This window comes from Solanum verrucosum, unplaced genomic scaffold, assembly GCF_900185275.1.
Source record: "Solanum verrucosum unplaced genomic scaffold, falcon-dt-bn FXZP01000088.1, whole genome shotgun sequence".
Classification (NCBI taxonomy): Eukaryota; Viridiplantae; Streptophyta; class Magnoliopsida; order Solanales; family Solanaceae; genus Solanum; species Solanum verrucosum.
Genome location: NW_026020077.1, coordinates 1,023,869 through 1,049,933, shown reverse-complemented (window position 1 = coordinate 1,049,933; position 26,065 = coordinate 1,023,869). Strand labels below are relative to the sequence as shown.

Genomic DNA, 26,065 nt, shown 5'->3' with positions numbered 1-26,065 from the left:
ATACCTACCACGCTACTACTTTTCTACTAGTTGTTGTTAAAAGCACCCATGCTCTCAACTAACAATCATCAAACTTATTGACATTCTTGTGATCCCAAAAACCAGCTAAACCAAATTCACATGAAACCTGCAATATTCCCTCCCTCCCATTCACTGCATTTATTATTATTAGTAAGAGAAACTGGAAACACAGACACGGACTCCCCTCACTTCCGGAAGAAAGGGAAACCATGTTCCGAAAAGAACAGATAACCCTAAGCAGAGGAAGAATTCACCCATTGACCCTACAGCTTTCCAAGGTTGGCATGGGCACCTGAATTGCATCTTATACTTGGGACCTGTTGGTTAAGCATGACAGGATGGTATCAAAACAGGGAAGCAAGATTACTAAACAAGGTTCAAAGTTATTATACATTCATAACAGAACAAAACAAGAGAAACACATATACCAGAGTCACTAAAGACTCATTCTCGGAATGTGAAGACGTTTACAATCCAGTTGAACACCTAAACAAGAGTATAGCCCCTAAATCACATCAAACATCTGCGCATTTGTGGTCCGAGAGAACACTTTATTCTAAACTATTTTATCTAACGACGAAGAACAGGATCATCACCAGCAGCGCCACCAACGAGTGAACTGCCACATTTACTGAACTGATGACATGTGAATAATCAAGTCCACCACTCGTGTACTGCAATTCCAACAAGTATTACTATTAGCAGGAAGCCACAAATCATATAATACTCCTACGCAGGGCAGTCGTGCAGAGCATCCAGTGAACTGAACTGATGAAAGAAATGTACACTAAATATTTCATGTTTTTTACCTGTAACCCCATTCGTTGTCGTACCATGCAACAAGCTTGACAAAATTCTTGCTCAAAGCAATTCCAGCCTTGGCATCAAATATGCTTGATCTGCAAATTATTTCCATTCAGAAATACAGAGTCTTGATTAGTCGAGCACGATAAAAATGGATCAGCACAGACAAGGTTCGAGCAAGACAAAGTGGATCAGCACAAATAAGGTTCAAGCAAGAACTTCAAAGGAGCTCATGAACCACGAAATAGACAGGAATTAATCATAAAACAGTTCAATGTCCCAAACTCACCTATTGTCTCCCACAAAGTCCGTAGAAACCACATCATCTTCAGTGTAACCTAGAATTCCCTTCAATTTTCCTTCAGATTCCTCCCTTAAGAAAATAAAACAGTGCAAGTTAGCGGAAGCCATGTGAACACTAATCTCCAGGAAAAAAAATGTGGAAGAACGCAAACATCATTACTAGACGCTATAGATATGTGATATACATTCTTTAGGTAAAAGGGAAAATGATGCACATTCTAATGCACTTGAGAAAAATCATGTAAAAAGCACAAGCTTACTTGATGGCAGCTTTGATTTCATCATAACTAGCTTCTTTTTCCAACCTCACTGTGAGGTCAACCACGGACACATCAACAGTTGGGACTCGGAAAGCCATTCCAGTTAACTTTCCATTCAATGCTGGTAGCACTTTCCCAACAGCCTTGGCCGCTCCAGTACTGCTAGGAATAATGTTGAACGAAGCAGCTCTTCCACCTCTCCAATCCTTGGCTGATGGTCCATCAACAGTCTTCTGAGTGGCTGAAATATTACGGCAGTAGCCAAACCGAGTGAGCAAGCTAAAAATGAATTATATTTATTTAAAAGTAGAAGCAAGAGAGACACTTACCTGTGATGGAGTGGACTGTGGTCATGAGACCCTCAACAATTCCAAATCTGTCATTTATAACCTGCAGACTTACATAATAAAGTGAGATGATATTTCATTCTTGCATTCCACGTTATGAAATGACACAATAGTTAATTTGAAGGATCGGGTGGGTGGAATAGGAGAACCTTGGCCAAGGGAGCAAGGCAATTTGTGGTACAGCTAGCGTTTGAAACAATGTTGAGCTCTGGCTTGTATTCCTTCTCATTGACACCAACGACAAACATAGGAGCATCCTTGCTAGGAGCAGAAATGATAACTTTCTTGGCACCACCCTGATGATTGACAAAAATCGAGCAGATATAAGCTCTCTTGAATCACTGAAATAATAACTAGAGGCAAGGCCAGAAAGGAAAATAGTCAATTAATCCAACTCCCATGGCATTAACAGAAACATAAAGATACCAAGTTTAATATTAGAGTCCTTAATATAACTCAACAATGAGATATGCTTTATTTGATACTCTTTTCTAAATTTAAATCGATTTAGTTGCATCAAGACTTCATAGGAAACATTCTACAAAAACTCAATGTCTTTGGCAAGAAAATACTTATAAATCATACTCCCTCTATTTCAATTTATTTATCCATTTTTAACTTGCCACAGAGTTTAAGAAGACTTTTGAATCTTGTGATCATATATTAAAAATAGGTAGAATGTACCAAAATGCTTTTTAATCATGAAGTCTTAGAGGACATACAAATTGAAGCGGTGATCTTAGAGAACAAACAAATTGAAACGGTGGTCTTAGAGAACAACAAATTGAAATGGAGTATATACTAGTGTGCTCACCAAAACTCAAGTATAAATCCTCCGATCACCAAGTAAAATATGAACATAAATTAGCATCACTTAAAGAGTGCATAATTTGTAATGTTGTTATCAGTATATACAATAACAGATACACATCAAACATGAATTCATTAATACAGAGTGATTATGTATACATACACATTAACGCAAAACTTGATGATCATACAAACAGAACACACAAATTAGAGTAACTTTTCCCTACAATCCAAACCAAGGAGGATCAGTTACGAACAAAGATCTATTTCTTCATAATCACAAACCTTCAAATGAGCAGCAGCTTTGTCCTTATCGGTGAAAACACCCGTGGACTCCACAATGTAATCAGCTCCAGTCTGTGCCCATGGAATCTCCTCTGGGTTCCTTCAAATATACGAAGAAGGTTAACAATCAGGAACTCAAATCGACCCAATTTGTATATAATGTTAAAGAGATAAACATTACCTAAAGCCAAAAACAGTAACAGCCTTCTCACCAAAGAGAAGGGTTTTCTCATCCTTAACCTTAAGCTCATGATGCTTCCACTGGCCGTGTACACTATCATACTTAAACATATATGTCTGCAACACCGACAAATCAAACCCAGCAACTAAATTATCAAAAAAATCATCAATTAAATAAACCCATTCAAAATTTCGTTTTCTAGGGGCATGTACCATGTAATCAACAGAGATGAAGGGGTCGTTAACAGCGACAAGTTCAACATCATCTCTTTGGAGAGCAACCCGAGCGACCAATCGGCCAATTCTTCCAAATCCTTCATGCAAAACAAGATTTCAAATCTATAGAACATAGTACCAAGCAAACAAAGCTAGATAAAATTCACTTGAAATTGAAGTTTGAACAGATTCTCACCGTTAATTCCAATCTTAACCTTAGCTGTGAGAATAGGAAACAAGCAAAAATTGATGGAAGTTAATAATCGAAAAAGAGAGATTCATGTTAACAAAAACAAAAAAAATAAAAACGAAAGAGAATCAAAATACCCATGATGATTTTTTTGTGTGTGAACTGAGAGGAAGAAGGATGTGACTGAGTAGTTGCAGGATTTTGTAGAACACTGTAGTGGAGTTGTGAGTGGTGAAAGGGTTTAAATATAAACTGGCTTGGTGACCGGAGACCGAAATATGCAGTGTATTTTGGATTTTCATCCCTTCATTTTTATTTCTAACGGTTTGACTTGTCATAATAATAATTATTGACGTAGATATTTTATCAAACTATTCTATTAAACGTTCATTTTGTTTTTCGAAAGTCAATTTGATTAATTTTTAAAGTTAAATTGAGTATTACATTAATTCGATAGTTTAAACAAAAAAAAATATTGATATTCAAAAACGATACGAAAAAAACTATAAATTGCATTTTTTTGCATATCAATATGATGAAAAAATACATCATAAAATGTTAGTCAAAGTTTTTATCGTTTGACTCTAAAAAAGGAAACAATGACAATTAAAAATGGACGGAGGGAGTAGTAGGTTTTAAAAATGATTGGAAGAATAAGTATTTAATGTTAAGGATAAAACATGGAAAAAAAAATATTTTTGTTGATATATTAAAAATGACTATTTTAAAAATAAGTGACAAGTAAAAGTGAACGCAGGTAGTAATGTACTGTTCCATTACTTAATTGTAAAATATGACACATTTTACAAATTTTACTACTCCCTTGTCTCAATTTATGTGACATATTTCGTTCTGTGTCCCAATTTATGTGATATATTTCGTTCTGTGTCCCAATTTATGTGATATATTTCATTTTTTTTAGAGTTAATCAATTTAAGTTTAACTGAGAATTTGCTCATGGAATCTTTAAATTTTTAAAAATGAAATTTATATATTTGTAAACTACGTAAAAGTATTATAAGTCATAATAATTGACAATTCAAAATATCTAAAAGATACATGAAAAATTTATTGTCAAAATTAGACTTGTTTGAATCTTGAAATCTAAAATGTGTCACATAAATTAAGATATAAAAAGTACTATTTTGAGCTAGCAGTCAAATTTTCGTATAATTTACCATAATAAAAACATTCTTAATGATTATATCCGATCAATATTGGATCAAATAATATGAAACTAAGAAAATATTAAACATTTGACTTTTGACTATAATATAGTTGTGATTGTTATATATTGACTTAAATTATTATTAAAAAAATTATAATTTTAAAATATAATTTAGGAATTAGCATGTCTGACATAAACATGATTAGTTAACCATAGTTGTGATAAAAAAAATATTCTATTTTTTTAATTATTATTTTGGTCAGAACTTGAAAAATACAAAATTCCATCAAACTGTGGACAGGAAACTGGGAGGTCAGGTTGTAAGAGAGGTAGACTTATCAGTGTTTTTTTTTTTAAAATGAAACTCCAATTTTCAATACTTAAAAAGTTGAATAAAAAAACAAAAAAGTTGGCGGAAAAAGTTTGAAGTTTCGAGAGAATGCTGCGTGAATAGTAAGCTGATAAAACCGACACACGGGTTACTTGGCATAAATATAGGACACCATTTACACTTGGCATATCTTTTTCTTCCAACTCCATCTATAACACCTTTAACTTTGATATAAAATTTTAATTTTTTTTAAAAAAACTTTATACTCTATATAGTCTTTATTATTTATATTTTTATATATGTGGGATATGGATTATTTTATTAAAATTTTAAAATTAGATTATTTTCAATTTTAGAAAGATGATATTCTTTTAAACAGATTAGAAGAAAAATGTGTCACATGAATTGAAAGGAAATTATATCTTTCTGATAATTTGAATTTAGAGGAAGGTTTACACAATCTCATTCTATTTTGTTGTTCCATTGTCTTTTTATTTTAAAAAAATTACATAAATACACCTCTTATTTTATTATAATCTCTAAAATTTCCCCTATCATTTAAAAAAAAATCAAAAATTCTCTCTAGGATATATCATCTCCTCTTGCTGATACATTCCTATCCCCCTTTTGCATACATCCCTCCCCTATGTATCCGATTATCCTATTCCCTCTCGGATACATCCCTCCCCTATGAATCCGGATATCTGTTGATGTATCCTGAAGTGAAGTGAAAGTTGTGCAAGAATATCCCACCTTGAAAATTGAAATGTAGAGTTTGAAAATGGGCTATGGTGTAAGAGAATCATTGGGCTAGGTCCAGATTTTATTTACAAACTGCTGGGCTTATAAATGGAAGAGTCCAGAATGTATCTGTACAGGCCCAAACACAGTAAAAATTGCACAGAACCGAAAATGGGTTTGGTGTAATGTAAGAGAATCATTGGGCTCGGGCCTAGGTCTTACAAATAGGTGACAAACTACTGGGCTTATAAATTCTAGAGTCCACATTCTATCTGTACAGGCCCAAATACAGTAGGCATTACACAGATAGCCCATTTCAGGATCCTTATTTAAGGTAGAGCAACTTTCACATATAGCAAACACAAAAATCATATTTGTATGATATAGCTATAGTTTGCATAATTGCGCTCCATAACAAACTTTATGTTTGCTATGGCTATTTTGCTATACATATATACAAAAGAAGCTGGTTATTTCGCTATACATATATACAAAAGAAACAATTGTATAATTTGTTTTGGTATACATATACAAAAGAATCAATTGTATAATATATGTTTGTATAAAGTGAGAAAGAGAGAAAGGCAAAAGAGAACTGAACATGAGAATATTTGTATTGTATAATAATAAGTGTATAGGATGAAGATATATGTATTTACATGTGTAGATACAATTTTGTCTCGCTTTATACAAACAGAAACTCACTTTATACATTTATGTTTGTATAAAGCGAGAGAGGCGAGGGAGAGACTGGCGAACGAGATCTGGGAGAGGGGAGAGAGGGGAACGAAAATATATGTATATATGCAATTTTCTCTCGCTTTATACAGACACAAACACATTTTATACATTTGCGTTTGTATAAAAGCGAGAGAGGCGAGGGAGAGACTGCCGAGAGTGGCGAGCGAGATTCACTAGGGAGAGAGATGAAATAGCAACAGTTTGCTACGGGGTACAATTAAATCAAATTGTGATTATGACATTTAATTTAAATTAATAATTTGCTATATATTATGTACAATTTTCCCTTTAAGGTATAGCCAGAATTCATAGATTTTTGTTAAGTTATCAACTTGGACTTGCAAGTATGGAATTTGGGACTGCCACGTCAAACTTCAAACTCAAAAACATGTTAAGTAGAGAGTTGAACCCTTATCAATAATGTGAAATTTCACGTAACAAATCAATTAAGTTATTAAAATTCTTTGTTTATATGTATAGTATATAAGTTTTCAACCTTACTAATGTTTTCAAATATAACCGTGATAATTGATTATTATACCGTACACAATATTACGAAGTAATCCTATTATATTAGGGTTATAACTTCATAATATTTGTATTGTTTGTGGTAATTATCATATTGATGCCGTCATAGAGTCATATCATCAAACATATGTATGCAATCATGCATTGTCGCTAATCTAAATTATTTTCTATGTCTTATTATCATGTTTGATCGTGATTTTATTATTTAAATATTCTTTTATGCAGAATTAAATCAACATCACATTTATAATTGGATGAGAAAAAATGGTTTTATGTTGTGACAATAGCCAACAGACCATTTTCTTTGTGCCATGACCCCAACTTTCATGTTAAGAATAATGGGTCCATACACTTGAACCAAAGTCCCTTAATTTGTCCATTTAATTAATGACACCAAGTATAGTTACGAAATTCCATGAACTTTGTCTTTGGAATATTTCCGAACCTATCTTGTCCATAGATCTGAACATTACATTATTTTTTTAAAAAAGATAGTTTTAAGTGTTTCAAATCTATCATTAGATCTAACCTAAATAAAATCTTTGTATTAACTCATTTCACTGTTTTTAATTAAACTTAAATTATTGATCATGAATCATGATGCATGTATAACAAGGGATGTCAAAATTATATTCATCCAACAACAATATATCAAGTGTAATCTTATTGGTGACATAATTAAAAGTCATTTAGAAGGCGATCAAGCTTGTGCCAACTAATCAAACTATCGAAAAATAATAAACTAGAGCTTGATTGGTTAGTTTGATTTGGTAATTAAGCAAATTACTATAAAAGAACAAATAATGAATGAACAAAAAAAGAAGATTTTAAGATCAATGGAATAGGTATAACTCATTGTTTAGTCAATATTAACCCTAAATATTTTTTATAGAAATAACACTCATGGCTCACTTTTCGGTCTTGTCTTTGAAAAGTTGCTATTATATATCAATGGAGTTTCAAAATTCATATGTAAAATTCTAGAAGTTTTTTCTTGTGATTTTTGAGTCTCTAACTTTTGAGATAATGACTATTTTTTAATAACAGAAACATCTAAATATGAATATTATAAATTTTACATCAAATATAACGTATTCATTTATTGATTCAATCTATTTTAATTTAACACACCTAAATTAATCGAAAGCACCCATGTGACACCCCATATGTTAATTGAAGCTAGTTCGTCCTCCGTACACTATGTGTTAATAGAATTAAGTCTTTCTCGTTGAACCATCTATGGAGATATTTTTATCAAAAGACGATACTTTGAATTGGGACTTGATTTTCACAACGCTATACTGTTACAAACGATAACCTCTTGCACACAAGAAGCATTAACGGGACGTGAACTATGAAATCTCAGGTTTGATTTTTAATGAAGGGAAAAATATTATTATGTATGTGATTTTCTCCCATTTGTTCAAGTTTGATAGGCAAATTAAAGTCTATCAATATCTACATTGACCGGAGATAATAAATATTTAATAAAATAGTTGAATTATGTGCAAACTGATTACTCACATCCCATTTATAAATAAATAAAAAGGAAAAAATGTGGATATATATAAGACTTATGAGAGTGACAAAGCAAAACAAAACTAGGGGTCAGTTGGAACATGCTCACATGGATTTGCACATGGGATTTCATGATTTCGAACTTCAAGTATTTGTTGACTAAATATAAAAAGGAAAATTATGAACCATAGCAAACATTTAGCCTATATATTTAGGTATTATAATTATAGTTTAAGAAAATTAAAATTGTGATTACAGTTTTTTCAATTTTTGCTATTCGTTTCTTTTGTATAATTCATCTGATTTGTATAAATCTAGAATTTGTATAATTTGATTTCTAATTATATAAATCTAAAATTTTATATATGCTTACCATAGCTATTTGTGTACAATTTATGAAAAGAATCATAATAAATTATCTTGTTTGTATATTGGCAAACGAAACATATAAATGGAGTTCTGAAAATTTTCTAAATGTATAAATACATAATTTGTATATACTTACTCTATCTGTAGATTCGCAAGCAAAATATACAAATGAGTAGAAATATACAAACCGCAATCTCCATAGCAACATAACTATAGCTATGAAACACAATTATCAAAATTATAACTTTAGAGCCTTATTATGTCTATTATTTTACTATTTCAAAAATGTTCTCCATAATGTATTACTAGTAATCATTTATCTACACTATTTTAGGAATATGATGGTACAAAAATAATGTTTCCCTAGCTACTTATTAATGAATTATCCAACGAATAAGAATATGAAGCTTTGATTATAATTTTGCTAACTAAGATAATTAATTATCAGACAAATACATTATTATGCAGTTGATTCTACCTAACTATATATGATTGGATAGTCAAGGAGTATCCAATGCTAAATATGACCAAAATATGCAAGATGAGTTTATTTTAAGTACTTGAACAAAGTAGTGTTTAGTCTTAAATTGTAATTGATTAGGTGAACGGCCATTTAATTATTGCTGCATTATGAGCAACAAGACCATCAGCGCATTGTATTAGGCATGTGCAAAAATAGTTGCCAATTTGTGTGTAGTCTTGGATTTTCAAAAATCACGATGTGGTGTAGTTGATAAGTCTGCTTCTCTTTTGATTAGAAGTCTCAATTATAAATTTTTGGTATGAAAAAAATCTTGATAGAGAACGATACCTTCGGATGGGCTTTTCTAACACAAATTTGAATTAATCAAACTCTAATACAAATGTCGAACATCGAAACATGAAAAACGAAAAAACAATTTTCAATATGTTATATGTGCACACATGCTTACTCGAAGAAAAGAAACCAATTTCCTCATTATATTAATGGCTTAAGTAAATCAGCTAATTGCTCGACCGAAGCTTATTAATGTGTCAATGGTCAATAAAGTGATTGAAAATAATGAGGTCTCAGGCTTAAAGTACAGCGGAGACAAAGTTACCATCTGTTCTAGTTTTGATGGATAAAATTATTTAGTTACTATTGTTGGAAGGTGATGGGTATATCCCACATTTTCGTGAAATTAATGCATTGGTTGAGAATCATGAGGTCTCAGGTTTAAATAGTTTCCACCGGTTGAATGCACGAAAGTTAACCCGAAAACCACGGATCAAAAAAAAATACCATCCCTTTTAGGACCATTCCTCCCTCCTTGTTAGGTTTGAATTATATGATATACTTGTATATAAAATAAAAGGTAGACAGGTAAAATGATTATTAATGTTGTGACCACATGAATAACCATGCATATAGATAATATATTCACAGACTTTAACCTTTCTCTCAACCATCTTTTTCTACTTTTTTTTGTTTTTTGCAAGGCTGGCTTTGGTGGTATATAAGGTTTTGAAAATTGTGGGCTCTAAAATAAAGTTTCATTATCTATACTTTTCCTATGAAATCTCTGAAAGTTGGATAGAACATAAACATGTAAAACTTTTCCTCCCATCTAGGGTAAAAGACAAGGAAAGGGTAAATGTTACTCCCTCCGATCTGTCTCAATTTATATAACATAACTCAAAATTCAAGCATCACAGTTAAACTTTTTTATTCTGACTGTGAATTCAAACAACAATCTTTAAGATTTTTGAAAAGTAATTTACATATTTAAAAACTCATAAAACTAATAATTTAAAGAGCATGTGAATATATCGTGACAAAAATTTCATTGTTGGCTAATGTAAAAGCATTAAACAAAAAATTATACCTTAGGCCTAATTTGACTAGTTCTAAGTTCTTTAACAGGTTATAAACTTTCTATTTGAAGCTATATTTATGAGATTAATCAATACTTTTTTTTTTTTTTTTAACCGTGGTTTCCGGATGTTGCTTTGCGAACCCGACTAGCTGTACCCACCGAGTCCCGCTATTTCAAGGCGGGTGTACCACGGTTAGTTTCACAGGGCCCTGGAGACGCGGCCGGTTTGTAATGCCTCCAGTGGCCCTGCTGGAGCTCGAACTGGCGACCTGAAGGACTTTGTCCTCAGGCCTTTACCAGCTGAGCTACCCCTCAGGGTTAGATTAATCAATTATATAAACATATTTTTAAGTAATTCTTATTTAAATTATGTCATCGATCTTAAACATAATTATTATTAGTGGACAAAATTTCTTACTTGGAAATAATACTACAACATTTGGCAAGTGACAGACATGTCGGGTAAACTCATCTAACGGAATAAATCATTTTCAAAATTTGAAATTATTGGGACCACTAAAGTACGAATTATTCACATGGGAGTTTGGGAAAGGCCGTAATCTCACTATTTATATGTCTAAGTTATATGTACCCATAACAATTTTTATGTAATTATTTACTAGTATTACAAATCTCATCTATAAATTGATTAAAAAAATAAGAGAGAATTGTTCAAATGATAATCGATTTTACCTTATGAATATTAGTTCGATGATCATGAGGGAGCAAAAAAAGGAAGCAAGTAGAGGTTTAAAATAAAGACATACATGTACCCTTGCAAAAAATTATTTACTATATATTCGACAACTCGTAAGTTATTTATACACCAATTTGCAAAAAATAATAATAATAAATTGACATTAATTGACTGTCACCAAAGTAATAGCCAGTAATTGTATGTTAATGTATAATATACATAAAATATGCCGTGTTGATACAGAATAGTGTAAACATATATTTTTGTATATTTGACTAATAATGACTATAACATATTGATCAGTCAAATCTACTAAGCAGAGTCTCGAAGGGTAGGGTGTACACATAAAGTTATTTCCTAAAGACCCTCAGCTCAAATGCACCAAACACAAGTAAAATAGAAAGAAAACAACGAATAAAGGATAATAGTAAATAGGGAAATTAAAGTAGTGTAACGTCTATAAAAAAAAAGAGCAATACCAACAAATAATGTGATAATATGACGATAAACAAATCTAACTATTTTTAATCGATCAATCAAATATGTAACTTTGGCCTCGCAAGGCAAAAATCATCTTTACTATTCTATCCACCTCTATTCATGTTACTTTACTTCATAATTAAATAATTCAGCTGAGAGAGTCATGTGTGTGTGGTGGAGGCTATATAAAGAGAGAGTGCATCAACATTTATTCTCATTCACATTATATCTAAGAAGTATTAAAAAATATCTAAGTACTTTTTTTTATTTTTCAAATGGTGTCAAGAGTAGAAGCAACAATGAAGATAAGACAACAAACAGAGGTGAAAAATAGTAGTTATATGATCATGCAATGTAAGAAAGGGAAAACAAACAAGTTCAAGAGGAGTAGTTCAAATGTTGAAGAAGATGGTGCTTCTGCTGCTATTCTCTTACTTGCTTGTATTGCTTGCACTACTACTACTACTACCTCTTCTCACCTATGAAATTTGTTACGATCGAAATAGTCAGGTGTTATCGATCATAGTTATAAAATTGTTAGTTTTTTTTCGTATTAATGTCCGATATATATATTAAGACCTTTATGTCCAGTGTAGCTATTAATTAAGTTTCCATTTGCTATAATAGTATATATATATAAAAAAGTTTTACATATTTAGAGTATGAAATAGAATTAATCATTAGTCCTTTTAATTTCTGGGTAAGTACTCTCTTGTTAGCTCTTCTAGAGAGAGAAAGATAATAATTTTGGATTAACTTTATTCTATGTCGTTTGATTTGAGGTATTAGCTAATTAATTATGTTATTATTTTATGCCACTTTTGTACTAAAATAGTGGATTGCTCATGAAATATCCTTGACCTTGTCTATCCCATTTGGCGAACTAAACGATCATGAGATAAGGATAATAATCTCGAAATATTACCCCCATGAAGATTAGTTTATTTTGCATCTGATGATGAGTATTATTTATTCTTAGAAATTATTTAATATAAATAATGAAAAAAACCTATCATATATAGTAAAAGATATATGAAATAAAATATCGTACTTTAGCTATTCCATCTCACCAACCAAACGAGTCTGAAATGATTTAGATCAGTATTCCCGCAACTTATCGAACCATCCAATTAAGATTAAAATACTTTACAATTAAAGTTAACTAATATTTGTGAGGCAGGATATTTTTAAAATAACAGTAATATAATTCGTACAATAAAAAGCAGTGCAATGGGGACAGATTAAAGTGCAAAATTATTAGATGCCCAAATTGTGGGGGGTCATGTATTTCAACTTGAGTCCAATTATTAGAAGCTATTTTGAGACCTTATTAATGATCAGTAGATATTGCTATTTCAATTATTAGTACAACGGATTTAGAACTATCTCAATACGAAATTTCAGAACAGTTATTTTGAAATTTGAATGAAGTGTCAAATAAATTGATTGAACTAATAAAAAGAGAAGGCTTGCGTTATTACTTATAAGCATAAAGTTAATTAATTAGCGAAGGAGGGATCGGAGCTGATCAATATTGGACTCCATCAATATATAAGTGAGTTTAAATGGTAAATTTCATTTGACATGTTTTATTCCGTGCAATGAGTATTTTTTGCAATTGTATATTTCTTTCTTTTATTTTAAAAATGACTAGATCTTATTATTTTTTATCGAATTAACGTTTTTTTAGCCAAAATAATATTGTTTGAATTCTGTACTTTATTTATTTATATTTAAATGCAATGGCTCTTTATTTTAATTAACTTTGTATTTTTTCAAATAAAAATTGTTTAAAATTGCAGAGCTTTATTACTCTTAGCCAAATTTAAAAGTGTTATCCAAAATAGTAGTGTCAACTGTATTTTTCATTTTATTTCTTCTTTATATGCCGTGTAATTTATTTCAACTATATATTCATTCATTACTTTTAGTTAGATAAAAAAATGAATTCCCGCCTATTTTTATGAATTTAGCTAGAAAAAAGTAATTCAAAAAGATCACAGTTTTTTTTTAAAAGATATATAATTGAACATATTCATACACAAAAAGTTCCATGTAAAAACACGTGTGTCTCATATCATCAGGTGTGGTTGCTTAGGGGACGTTGAGAGTATTCGAATTTCACTCATGTCCATAAGGATAATTAGGACTAAGTAATATCTAGGTGTTCAGCGAATAAAAATAACCAAGTCCAAAAGAGTCCCAATGTATTTTACCTTGTTTTCTCCCCAAGCTATTGTACGTCTAATACTTAAAAATTTTAGATCAAATACGAATATGAAATTAGGAATTGTTATGCTAAATTGCAGATTACAATATTTAAAATTTGTGATTGTCATGTCAAACTTCAAATAAAAATTAATAAAATATGGGAACACCATGTCAAATATCACACAGTTGTATGAAGAATTTGCTTGTTAACAAATTATTTGATATTTTTCTTTAACAAGTCTAACTTCAAATCTATATTTTTTTTTTATATAAAAATATTCAATCTAATAGGTTTATAAGTTGATTTTAGAGTTGCTAAACTTGCAAAAACTTATAAACAGGCTATACCTTAAATGAGAGTCATAAATCGACTATTTGTGCACTTCGGCTGTCTAGGCCCAAAATCACATTTTCGTATTCAAATGGGTATTAGGTCCTTTATAGGCCCAAATATTTTTAGGAAGGAATTTAAGCCCATGTCTTTTTTTTCACTTCCCGCTAATTTTACTTCATTTTTTGCCGCCCAGTAGATTTGGGTTCCTTATTTGGGAAATTTCTCAAATCTGTAGAGAGAGAGAGAGGGAGAGAGAGAGAGAGGAGAGAGAGAATGCTGGGAAGAGTAAGACGATCGACGATCAGCTCGCTGGAGCAATTGGAGCTGGAGAGGCCATCGTCGAAGATCATCAAAGCTGATTCTCTCTCCATATATGGTACTTTTTTCTTCTTCTTGATTCGGCGTTCTTTGCAAATCATTTGGTATATATTCTGTCTTCTGCAATTGTAATTTGTTGATTCTAGGTGGCTAAATAAGGATTGAAGAATAGATTTATTATTATCTAATGTACTGGTGAGCAAGCTGGGCAGCAGCGACTAATGCCTCATCAGTGCAGATGTTTGATCATTATTGGGAATCGTTAAATGAGTTATGGTATTGTTGAGAGAAACACAACATTATGTTGTCAATGAATTGATTTTGTAGAATGAGTAGAAGACGATAGATTCCTTTTCATTTGAATCTCCAAATTCCCTTATTTTTGTAATCAAATACCATAACCTGAGAAAATAACTTCCAATTACTAGAGAATAAAATTCAGGATAAAATTGCTTTGAACGTCAATGACAATGAGTACCTAGGATTCAAGAGATAATTGCTTTTAGTAATTGTCCTTAGTTAGACAACTACCAGTATTAGCTGAATGGTGGCGAGGATCATATAGTTTGAGAGCTGGATTGAATTTTAAAGCGTAGTTATGGTGGAATGGAATGTGCTCATATGAGCTACTCAGGAGTAAGCAGTAATAATCTTAAGATCATCTGCCTTAAAGTGGTGGAGTAAGTATATATTTTAGCAATCACGCTTAAAGTATTAATGAAAGGAGTGGATCAAAATAGGAACTTTCGGTTAAGGAGAGCTCAACAAGTTCGATACCAAGATGATGGATATTCCAAGGAAGATTGAGAGACTGGTAGAGCCAATTAAAGACACCCAGGATGGGACTAATTTCACCCAATCAGGCTAATGAGTATCTGATTAATTAATGTTTCAACTTTTAACACTTGTTTATTAAAAGCCATGTTGAAGGAAGGTTTTATGGGTCCTTGTAGTAGAAAGTCAAAGCTTCCTTGGTACGCCATTTAAATTTTGTAGCTGAGTACACTATCTGTAGATATACTGGTAGAAGTAGATAAATGGAATTAAATCAAACTCCTATGCTTCAATACAATGAATGTGGTTGACCCCATAAGACAATTATCATATGGTTGTACATCTCTAGCACGAGGAATGAGAAATCAAGTTCTAGTATTAACTCAGCTTACTGCCCGAGCCGCAGTCTGTGTAAAGTGTGAAACAACTGACTTGCCAATAAAATAGTAGATACAGAAAACTCCATTCACTTGTGTTGAGTATAGTTTTGAAGCCTTGCTGGAAAATCTAACTAAAAATTAAATGGTGGTATGATTAGACTTGCTAAGGACTTACAAATTTCACTGTAAATTGTATGTCATGGTTTTGGGACAGACAGATCACGTATGCCACCTAATCATCTTGTGTATTTCATTGATAACTGAACTTAAAAAGATGGTCCAGGTTGCTTCTGAGTTTTGCCAAGAGCATCTAAATGGTCTCGATGATCATTTGGTTTTCAGAACTATGGATTCAATTTACACCCTTTGGCCTATATATAATGGTTGCAGCTTCTTCGTTCAAGTGCAGCTGCAAATAAATGTCTATTTTCCTGAGACTTTAAGTTTGAACTTTGAAGTATATCTTATACGTCCCTAATAGTTGTAATGCTTTTGGTTTTTCCTTCTCAATGAAGCATTCTTCCTCTTCTATTTTCCGAAAAAACAAATAACTAACTTTTGCCACCACTCTTTTTGTCAACCTTAAACAATACATCTGACTTCTGATCTTTATCATTATAGTCAACAATATGAATTTCAATTTGTGTAAAGTTAGGAACGAATAACTTCATTGGAAGAAGCTTTTACTCCTATGGCCTTTGCCTTCTCTGCCAGCTTGTTTCATTGTCATGTTTTTCTCTTCCATCTTTTAGTTCTACGATGATCCTTTGTGTCATGCAGTCAAAAGTAGTACATCTTGTCAAGCTTCATGTTTGATTGATGATGAGATAACATTAAAGGTAAACATGCAAGAAACAAAGTTCAGTTTTAGCATATCTTAGGTTCTCAGATAATCTGCCTAATCCTCCAATTTGCTATTTGTATCAGTTCTATAGCACTTCCTCAGATTCAAGAAATCACATAGGTATTGGAAATAATGGAGTGTGCCATAGATAAAGATCAGATATACTTCTCAAACTGAAAATAGTTAGTATTTAGTAGTTGATAAATTATTCCCCTTCTAATGCAGAGACAACCCTTCTGAAGCTACGGGAAGGCTCCCGGCGAGATACAAGCTTTCCTGCAGAGAGTTCAATAGATGGAAATATATGTCGCATTACTTCAGGAGGTTCACCCAGAGAGGAGTCATCAATAACTGATACTGATTCTTCCAGGGAATATCTTGAAGATACCAGTAGTTGTCAGCCCACAGGTTCCTTGAAAGAAACAAAGAAGAGCAACTTTTCACTTGCTTACATGTTTTCTAGGTATAAAAGTTCTCAGTGTGCTGGAGGCATAAATGAGGAGGATGCCATGGATATAGAAGACAATACTTGTTCTGCAAACTCTTTACTTAGTCCTAACAATTCTCAGTTGATGAGCAGCTCAGTACTGTCCACAATACAGGAACACATTTGTTCCCCTATGATTTGAGTTAAGATTATTGCTCAAGTCTTCTACTTGTTGCATTGCTCTCATGGTGGTCTCTTTGTCATCTTGTATTTTTTATTTATTGATGTGCACGAGTTGTTTATAAATGATGGATGAATGAAGCCAATTCTTCAAATGCTGTAATTTAGTTCTTCATTTCCATCTTAACTGACCAAAAAAGGTGCAATGTTGGTCTAATTTCAATAAGTTTGAGCTTGATAGTTTTGAACCTAATGAAGTATACAACAAAGTCATCTGAATTTGTCTGCAACAACAATATCATGGCCAATTTAATTATCAATTCTTATAATCTTTTCGTCACAAGCATTGGATTGTTGAAACTCAGTTTGTTGAGTTAACTTGGTTGGTGGCAATACGAAAGTGGAGAATCTCTAAAAACTTTCAATAGTAGCCAGCAAAACCCCAAAAAAATAATACTAATTTGGATTTCAATTGGCCTCGTTGAGTTAAGCCAACTCTACTTGATCATATTTTCTATGCTTATTTTTGATAATATTATACTATGGTTTGTTGATAAAGAAGCTAGTACATGTATTAAACTTGAGGGCTTATGTATTCTTTTGTGATAACTCGAGGATTTATTGTGACAATTTTAAAACAAGCAAAGGGCTTAACAGCGATTAAATTACTTCCATTTTGCGTTATTATCCCATCCGTCCTTTTACTTCCATTGCGCTCTATTTCTCACTCTCCGGCGTATACGAGCCACCGACAACTCCGCCGGGATCATTAGCGGCCACCGTCTTCCTCCTGTTTCGTGATCTTCAACGGTGAGTCCCTCTCTTCCTCCTCAAACCCTAATTTTCGAGCTATACCCAGGCAAAATGCTCTTACACTGTCACGACCTATCGTCAATGCACCGGTCCAAATCCACCGTCATTGGCTTCTTCCACCGTATTTTATATTTCCATATCCATGTTAATCGAGACGCAACCAATTGTGGCTCCAAATCTTATGTACTGTCATTTCAACAATATGTGTGTCACAATTTGTATGGTTGTATTTGTGTTATCTGCTTGCTTGTTTCACTGTTGTCTTCTAAGTATACTACTTTTTTTTTGCAGAGTTTTCTTCTAAAGAAACTAGTGGCTTCTAGTGATTTGGGAGGATAATTCTTCTGGTCACCTGTGCTCTGAAGCATTAGGCGGTTGTTGTAAGTTGTGCTACTTCACTGTGATTATTGAGATTGCAACTTGATTTGTTTTCCAGATTCTAATATGTTAAAAGAGAGATTGAGCTAGCTGGAGGATAGTACTTCAATGCAAATCTAGTACAAGTATGTTTGATGCAGTATGTAATGTTGATAGATCTAAAGCAGAACCATAGCAAATGTGGATCCTCTTAATATCCAATTTGTTTAAAATGTTAAGAAAGTTAACTAATCGTGCTGGCAAGATACATTTTCCAATAGCCTTTATGGTAATAAATAGAAGCTTGGCAGAATACTGCTCTTGATTTTATGCTTTGATAAGTGAATATGGGAGGACACCTCTATTGAGTGTACTGGATTTTCTGTCAATGACTAATATTGCCTAGTTAGGTTAGAAATGAAGAGTCGTCCTCACTGAAGTAGCATTGGACTGAGGGCCTGTTTGGATGTGCTTATAAAAAGTAACTTATAAGTCAAAAGTTAAAAGTCATAAGTAGATGGTATCCTACTTGACTTATTTTTAAAAAAAATTGGCCTAAAAATTGGTGCTTAAAGGCACTTTATAACCTTTCCAAACACCTTCAAAACTGAAAAACTACTTAAAAATCAAAAGCACCTAAAAATAAGTTAATCCAAACAGGCACGGAGTGCAGAAGGTTTAGTTCATCTGGTTTTGTGCCTGACCAATTTACTTATTTACGCATTAGAGAAACTCATACCTTGAATGTTATCAGGGAGCAAAGTGGAGAGGGGCACTAAGTTGTGACTCTCTTAGTTTTAATTTGTTTGTCTGATTTTGACTTGACACGGAGTTTAAGAAAGTAAAAAAAACTTTTGAATTTTGTGATCTTTAACTATATGTAGAATGTACAAAAATGCCTTTTAATATTGTGGTTTTAAACATGTTATGTGGAAAGTTAGAATTAAAGAGTTGCCAAAATGGAAAGAGACATTCTTCTTGAAACGGACTACAAAGGAAAGTAAGACAAACAAATTGAAACGGAAGGAGTATTATTTTAATAAATTTGATTTTTATGACAATATGATGATTGAAGGTGATATGGAAAGAGGTAGATTTAAAATCATACGGAGAGGAAATTGTCTCAAAAGACCTACAATTTTTCAGAATCAATACGGAATGTAACTTAGAATAAAACACACCAGAATAAAGGATCTGTATAGATGATACCATCAGTGTCCATGAGGAGCTTCTTTAGTTTGGTTAAGAACTGTATGTCTGTGTAAGGATATGTATGAAATTCAAAGAACCTATAGTTTTATCGAGCTCCTAATTTGCCTTAATGACAAATTATTTAATGTAAAATGAAATGTGCCTAAAGAGAAGAATGGATTAAGAGGAGTCATACAGTTGGTCCAGACCAGTTCAAAATGGTTGATGCACATGACCAAAATGATTGTTGGTGAATGCTCTGGCATATGACTTTTTCTGTATAAAGCAGCAGGCTTAGGTTCTGCAGGCTTGCTTGTAAAAAAGAGAATATACTACTTTTTCATAAAATGTAAAAGATAATATACTAAGAAAACATGTATTTTTGTTATTTTAGATATAAATGTCAAATGATGTGGAAAATCCTAAAGATGGAGATGCCAGGAAGTCTCCGGATGCTTCTTCACCACCTCCCAGTCTACAATCGACTTGGTATGATGGTTTACTTCAGCAAGCATCAGTTTATGGAGTAGCTGCTGGGTACTGTCTATCAGCATCATTACTTTCCATCATTAACAAGTGGGCCGTCATGAAATTTCCTTACCCAGGGGCACTGACTGCGCTGCAGTATTTCACAAGTGCAGCTGGAGTTCTCATGTGCGGGTGGCTCAAGGTTCTAGAACATGATAAGCTTGATCTTAAAACAATGTGGCGGTTTCTGCCAGCTTCAATTATATTTTATCTCTCTCTTTTTACGAACAGTGAGCTTCTCCTCCATGCCAATGTTGACACTTTTATTGTCTTCAGATCAGCTGTCCCCATCTTTGTTGCAATAGGAGAGACCCTCTACTTGCACCAACCATGGCCAGCTATTAAAACATGGGCGTCACTGGGTACAATCTTTGCTGGTAGTGTGCTCTATGTCACTACTGATTACCAGTTCACACTTACAGCTTATAGCTGGGCAATGGCGTACTTAGTGAGCATGTCCATTGATTTTGTTTATATCAAGCATGTAGTAATGACAATTGGCTTAAACACGTGGGGACTTGTGTTATACAACAATCTTGAGGCTTTGATGCTTTTTCCTATTGAGCTGCTTATAATGGGCGAACTGAAGAAAATAAAGCATGAGATTCAGGATGAGTCAGATTGGTACAGTTTTCAAGTGGTGTTACCCATAGCCCTGTCGTGTTTGTTTGGTTTAGCTATCTCTTTCTTTGGATTTTCTTGCCGTAGAACAATATCTGCAACTGGCTTTACTGTTCTTGGCATAGTGAACAAACTATTGACAGTGGTGATAAATCTAATTATCTGGGATAAGCACTCGACTCTTGTTGGCACAGTGGGACTCTTTATCTGCATGCTTGGTGGTGTTATGTACCAGCAATCCACGAGCAACAAGCCTAAGGCTGTGAACGATGTAAATCCACAAGCAGCTGATGAGGAGCAAGAAAAGCTTCTTGAAATGCAAAGTAGCATACAGAGAACTGAGAATGAGAAGCAAGTTACACAATCGGAAGATGAGAAGCAATAACATATTCTTGGGAAGAGTTCCCTTTTCATTGTTGTATGTCAAAGATATTGTTGAAATTCCATTATACACATTGTCAAAAACCCAGTGCTGTCTTAGCTGCCAGATTGGGTATGTAGTCAGCTGCTAGTTACTTGGAGCGAATTCCATGAGGAAAAGGAGAGTGGATCGCTACATTTTATTCATGGGTATGAAGTCAGCTACCTTCAACTTTGCAAAAGTACGTGTTAAGTTTATCTTCTGTAGTTTTGATTCATATTCAGCTAACTGATAACAGTAAGGTTTCTCCTCCCAATTCGAACAGCAGGTGATGATGGAGAAATATTTGTTTAATGCATTTGTTCGACATGGTGACAGACTATTCGGACTCATGTACCCAAACCAATGTCATGCTTCTTCCTAGTAATTTGTGTTAACAGACTAGATGAATTTATCTTCTTCAAGTATGGTTAGTAAAGTCATGTACATGCTAGAAGTCCTCTTGAATGGGAATTTGCATGTAAATAGTTGTAATGTCGACAACTTTTTATTCGTATGTTACTGTAAGGAAGGATATATCCTAATAGTCTGTCACAATGTACAAATGCTTTAAACAATTATTTCGCTATTTTGAATTGTTTTAAAATTGAGTTGACAAGTCCAAAGCGAATCCAATTATCCACTGAAATCAAAAGTTTAGTATACCATTATTCAGAACACGTAATGCGTCCAATTTCATTCAAGAAGATGTTCAAGCTCTTCTAAGAAACCAGAAAACTCTTCTAATGAGCCCTTTGGAATTACTACAAGCACACATTTTTTTTTTTAAAGAAACGTTAATTGCAATGGCAGAATGATAGTATTACAAAATTGAATTCATCCTTCCCCTGCAGATTAAGGAAACTGAAACCTCCACATCCTAGTGATGAGTCATATCTCCTTGAGACATTATTCTGTCAACCAAGGCTGTTGAGCTGGTGTCCATGAGCTAAGTTCACCTTCTTTGAACCAAAGAGCTGCAGAAAGGAAATGAACAGATATATTACATCAATTCCCTTTCTGTTTTCAATTCAATCAGCACAAAAATCTTAAATTAGAAAGCACAAGAACTACTTAATCATTTCACTTGAAAACATCCTAATTATAGATGGTCTCAGTTTCTTCTCAACACGAATCAACTCCTCAGTCATCTTACTTTAACAACAAACAACAGTCTTGAACAAGATCTCTGACTTCTTCATAGTCATCATAGAGAGCTTGTTTTAGAATTTAACAACTTAAGTAGGTTGGTGGTGGATGAACAAGGAGCACCTATATGAGGAATGAATAGACTTTACTGCTGAAATAGTAAATAAAGGAACAAATACTGCTGTTTCACACTAGATACACTGATATTACAACAAGAAGTCTGAAAACAAAACAATCACAAGTACACTATTGACATAATAAATCACATCATAAGACAATAATGAACTTTAGTCGTATAATCATAAAGATCACAACCTTTCTAGACATTCGAGAGGCTAGAAACCCTCCCAGAATTCCCTTTTCTTTATTTTCTGAACACCCTTTTCCAACTGTCCTGCCCCTATTTCTACAGAAAAAACCACCCAATACAAACTGTCTCATGACAGTTACTAAGTTTTTTAATTGTTTATTTTGGCCTCCTGGAATAAGTTTTTATTACTTGAGGCTCATCACAAGCACATACTGCATATTTTGCAGTCTGTTTAAGCTCTACCGTCTCAAAAGGTGACGTCTCTTTAGGTATCCCATTTTGATTATGTTATAAACAATAAGATAGATAAACTAAAGAAAATGGGGTATTTTCATAAAAAGAGTGATGGTATAGATATCCTCAACATAACTTCATTTCTGCTCTTTCCTCATGATTACCTTATCATTGTTACCATAGGTAAAGTTACAAAGGAAAGTGAAGACAAAGGCACATTATAGCAAAACAGAGATGAGAGAGAGATTTAGGCAGTGAACTGGAGAATCATATCTCAGTAAAACAATGTTCTTTTCCTCCATTTGTTCACACGACAAGTTAAATATGAATGGGGCGACCATTGCAACACTTACTAGTACATTTTTAAAGTACAAAACCAAGAAAAGTATCATTCCTGAATAGAAAAAGCATCTAGGTAAAGCCATCCAATGACAATTTCAACACTGGGGGTGATAACCCCAAGTGAAGGCGGAGTGCAGCATTATCATCTTTTAACATTACTGTGAGCTCGTTTGTAGTCGAATAAATATCCAGGCAAAATTTTATTTATTCTCAAAGACATGGAAATTGAAGTCACTACTTTTAGACATGGAATGACTCTATCAGGCAAATAAACATAGTGCAGAAACCAGATTAAGTGATTCTGTTGTTGCTTTAGCAAACATTTTACCTATTTCACGCTTGCCATTTTCAGGGCTATCACTTCCATGTACCACATTTCTGCAAACAGATTGTCATGGAAATCCAGTAAGTGCTTGGCAATATTGAGAAGTTGAAGTACAATGACTGTACTTATTGAACAATAAAGAGTAAACAAAACACTAATATCTGTTGTCCCGACCTTCCAGTTTGAACAGCAAGGTCTCCTCTGATTGTCCCTGGCTCAGCATTTAGAGGATTAGTTGCTCCTATTAGCTTGCGAGCAGATGCTACAACACCAATACCCTCCCAGGCCTTGCCAGAGATAGAATACAATCAAAGAAATTAGGAAGATCGGCAGATTGTCAAAGACACAATATAGGGTAAAACTCATTGGACTTTCATATAACTTGGTTTCAACTGGTGAATGATGGAAATGGGCTAAATGGAAAGAATCCTACCATACAGACAACAGGACCAGAGGTAATGTAATCGATCAGCTTGGGGAAGAATGATTTGGATTGCAGGTCCTTGTAATGTTCCTGTAACAATTAAGAATTTCTGAGCAACTACAACCAAAACTACAAAATTAACAGGAAATAAATACTACAAATAGACTTGAGAAATGATTCATAACACTAACATAGTAATACAATTCTTTTTTCCTGATCGACAAAATAGCATAACAACACAAATCTCTAGTTTTCTGAAAGCAAAAAAAGTAACTAAAAGTAGAAAAATCAATACAATCTTAATAGTACATATGAAATTAATTGTCAAACAATCCATTAGCTACTGCTTTAAAAGGATTCATCTGTATGTGAAGGTCCTACTTCTATTTTGTACAGGATCGCGTTTCTTTACTTCCCATTAGATTCATGCTTCTTTTTATTTCCCATTAGTCCAACCTATATGAAACTGTGACATGAATGTTGTTAAAGATTAAACTTCCAATCCAGATGCATCATCAAAAGTCATCATATGGTTCCTACTTCCTACAGTTACACCATTTGAGAAACGTAATTCCGTGAACATATGAATACTCTAGAGGAACTCCAAGCCTTAAATGGTAGGGAGGGAGGTAAAAGAGGTTTCGCGAGAACGTGTGTGTTTGTGTTGGGGGTGGGGGTGGATTAGGGCATAAGTAGAACTGTAGGAATGTTAAGTAATTTAAATTCTTTTTTGTTATTCACATCGAAACTCAGCTCCAGAAAAGACAAACCTCAGCCAGCTCCTTGGGGCATTGAAAAAGCTTCAATCCAGTTAGCTTAAACCCCTTTTTCTCAAATCTTGAAATAATCTCTCCAACCTATCATAATTAAACAAGAACATTAAACAAAAACTTAAACAAAGAGCTAAGAATAATGGGTTTTACTCTTCATAATTTTTTTTTAACAATCCAAAGTCGAAACAAAGAAGAAAAAGCTGAAGAGCATACAAGTCCTCTTTGAACCCCATCAGGCTTAATCATAATATATGTCTCCTCCACTTCCTCCTGAAACAAGAAATTGACCCAAAAATACAATTGGGTAAGCAAAAATTCAACTAAAATACAGCATTATGTACAGATTAGAAGAGATACTAGCATACCATGGAAGCAACCAAGTGGGGAAGGAATATACTAGCTGTATGGTTCCTTTTGGAGCCATGGGAGCGCGATTGGGTACTCGCAAAAAGATGAACTGCTGGTTGAAATGCAGCTAAATTATGGTGTTTCTTGATGGGGTTAAGGATTAACCTGCAAGAGAGTGCGCAGGATAAGCTACTGGTTTTGGAAGAAAGTGAAGAAGAAGAAACACAAGGATTAGCTCCTACAATGCAAAGACTCTCCATTTTTCTCTCTCACTTTCGCCTCAGGTTCCTCTTTGACACTAAATTGGTGCCACTCCTAAAAACTGAATTGCCTAAATTACCCTCCTTGCCTACCTTTATTTTTCGGAAAATTTTAGAGATCTCCCCTTAAGGTTTGCTTCGTTTAGTGTTTTGAGTTTAATTTATTTCTATAGTAGTCAGCAATGTATGTTGTGGTATGAATGAGATTCATTCATCTTAATCAAAGAAATAGTGAAACACTCGAGAGTTTTTTCTTTGATACAATGAGAATCTGAATTAATCAGGTCAGTGAATATTGAATATCAAATGATTATAGTCTCAATTTAGTAACATTCCATAAGTGAAAACATATAGGCTTCAGTCTCGAATTGACTTAGAAATATAAAAAGCTTGGTTAAACACGACTAAGTAATAGAGTTCAGCCTGAATTAATCGAACTTCAAATGTATATATGCAGTGGAACAAGATAATGTCTTAACTTTATGTACAATCCCTGTAATTTGTAAATATCAATCCGGGAAAGTACTAATAACATGTACATTTTTGACAGACAACTTGGGATTGTGGGAAGGAAAAATAGGATAAAAAAAATGAAAGAAATGTCGAAGCTATACACCAAAAAACTATTTTATATGCAAAATAAAAATGTTTGCCTAACTTTATTTCATCACAAACTCCATCTGAAAAATGACACT

The 26,065-nt window shown here is 33.2% G+C and overlaps 5 protein-coding genes across 5 annotated transcripts; 3 read left to right on the top strand and 2 right to left on the bottom strand.

Moving 5' to 3' along the window:
- Nucleotides 1-384: 384 nt before the first annotated feature.
- Nucleotides 385-3,625, bottom strand: LOC125824181 (glyceraldehyde-3-phosphate dehydrogenase, cytosolic-like). Its single transcript, XM_049503543.1, has 11 exons — nucleotides 3,554-3,625; nucleotides 3,423-3,446; nucleotides 3,224-3,324; nucleotides 3,012-3,127; nucleotides 2,831-2,930; nucleotides 1,885-2,031; nucleotides 1,718-1,778; nucleotides 1,389-1,629; nucleotides 1,115-1,198; nucleotides 831-920; nucleotides 385-695 (listed from the first exon to the last, which is right to left on the bottom strand). The coding sequence occupies exons 1-11, from the start codon at nucleotides 3,555-3,557 to the stop codon at nucleotides 650-652; spliced, it is 1,014 nt and encodes a 337-aa protein (XP_049359500.1). The 5' UTR covers nucleotides 3,558-3,625; the 3' UTR covers nucleotides 385-649.
- Nucleotides 3,626-12,126: 8,501 nt separating this feature from the next.
- Nucleotides 12,127-12,312, top strand: LOC125824029 (uncharacterized). The gene has a single exon (XM_049503383.1). The coding sequence runs from the start codon at nucleotides 12,127-12,129 to the stop codon at nucleotides 12,310-12,312; it is 186 nt and encodes a 61-aa protein (XP_049359340.1).
- A 2,299-nt stretch (nucleotides 12,313-14,611) lies between these two features.
- LOC125824192 (uncharacterized) lies at nucleotides 14,612-17,476 on the top strand. Its single transcript, XM_049503555.1, has 2 exons — nucleotides 14,612-14,748; nucleotides 16,914-17,476. The coding sequence occupies exons 1-2, from the start codon at nucleotides 14,646-14,648 to the stop codon at nucleotides 17,315-17,317; spliced, it is 507 nt and encodes a 168-aa protein (XP_049359512.1). The 5' UTR covers nucleotides 14,612-14,645; the 3' UTR covers nucleotides 17,318-17,476.
- A 921-nt stretch (nucleotides 17,477-18,397) lies between these two features.
- Nucleotides 18,398-21,428, top strand: LOC125824179 (GDP-mannose transporter GONST3-like). The gene is made up of 2 exons (XM_049503541.1): nucleotides 18,398-18,488; nucleotides 20,051-21,428. Exon 2 carries the CDS (start codon nucleotides 20,057-20,059, stop codon nucleotides 21,188-21,190), a length of 1,134 nt encoding a protein of 377 aa, XP_049359498.1. The 5' UTR covers nucleotides 18,398-18,488; nucleotides 20,051-20,056; the 3' UTR covers nucleotides 21,191-21,428.
- A 435-nt stretch (nucleotides 21,429-21,863) lies between these two features.
- On the bottom strand, nucleotides 21,864-25,404 carry LOC125824186 (nucleoside diphosphate kinase 2, chloroplastic). Its single transcript, XM_049503547.1, has 7 exons — nucleotides 25,128-25,404; nucleotides 24,976-25,032; nucleotides 24,760-24,846; nucleotides 23,999-24,079; nucleotides 23,740-23,852; nucleotides 23,569-23,618; nucleotides 21,864-22,182 (listed from the first exon to the last, which is right to left on the bottom strand). The coding sequence occupies exons 1-7, from the start codon at nucleotides 25,368-25,370 to the stop codon at nucleotides 22,115-22,117; spliced, it is 699 nt and encodes a 232-aa protein (XP_049359504.1). The 5' UTR covers nucleotides 25,371-25,404; the 3' UTR covers nucleotides 21,864-22,114.
- Nucleotides 25,405-26,065: the final 661 nt, after the last annotated feature.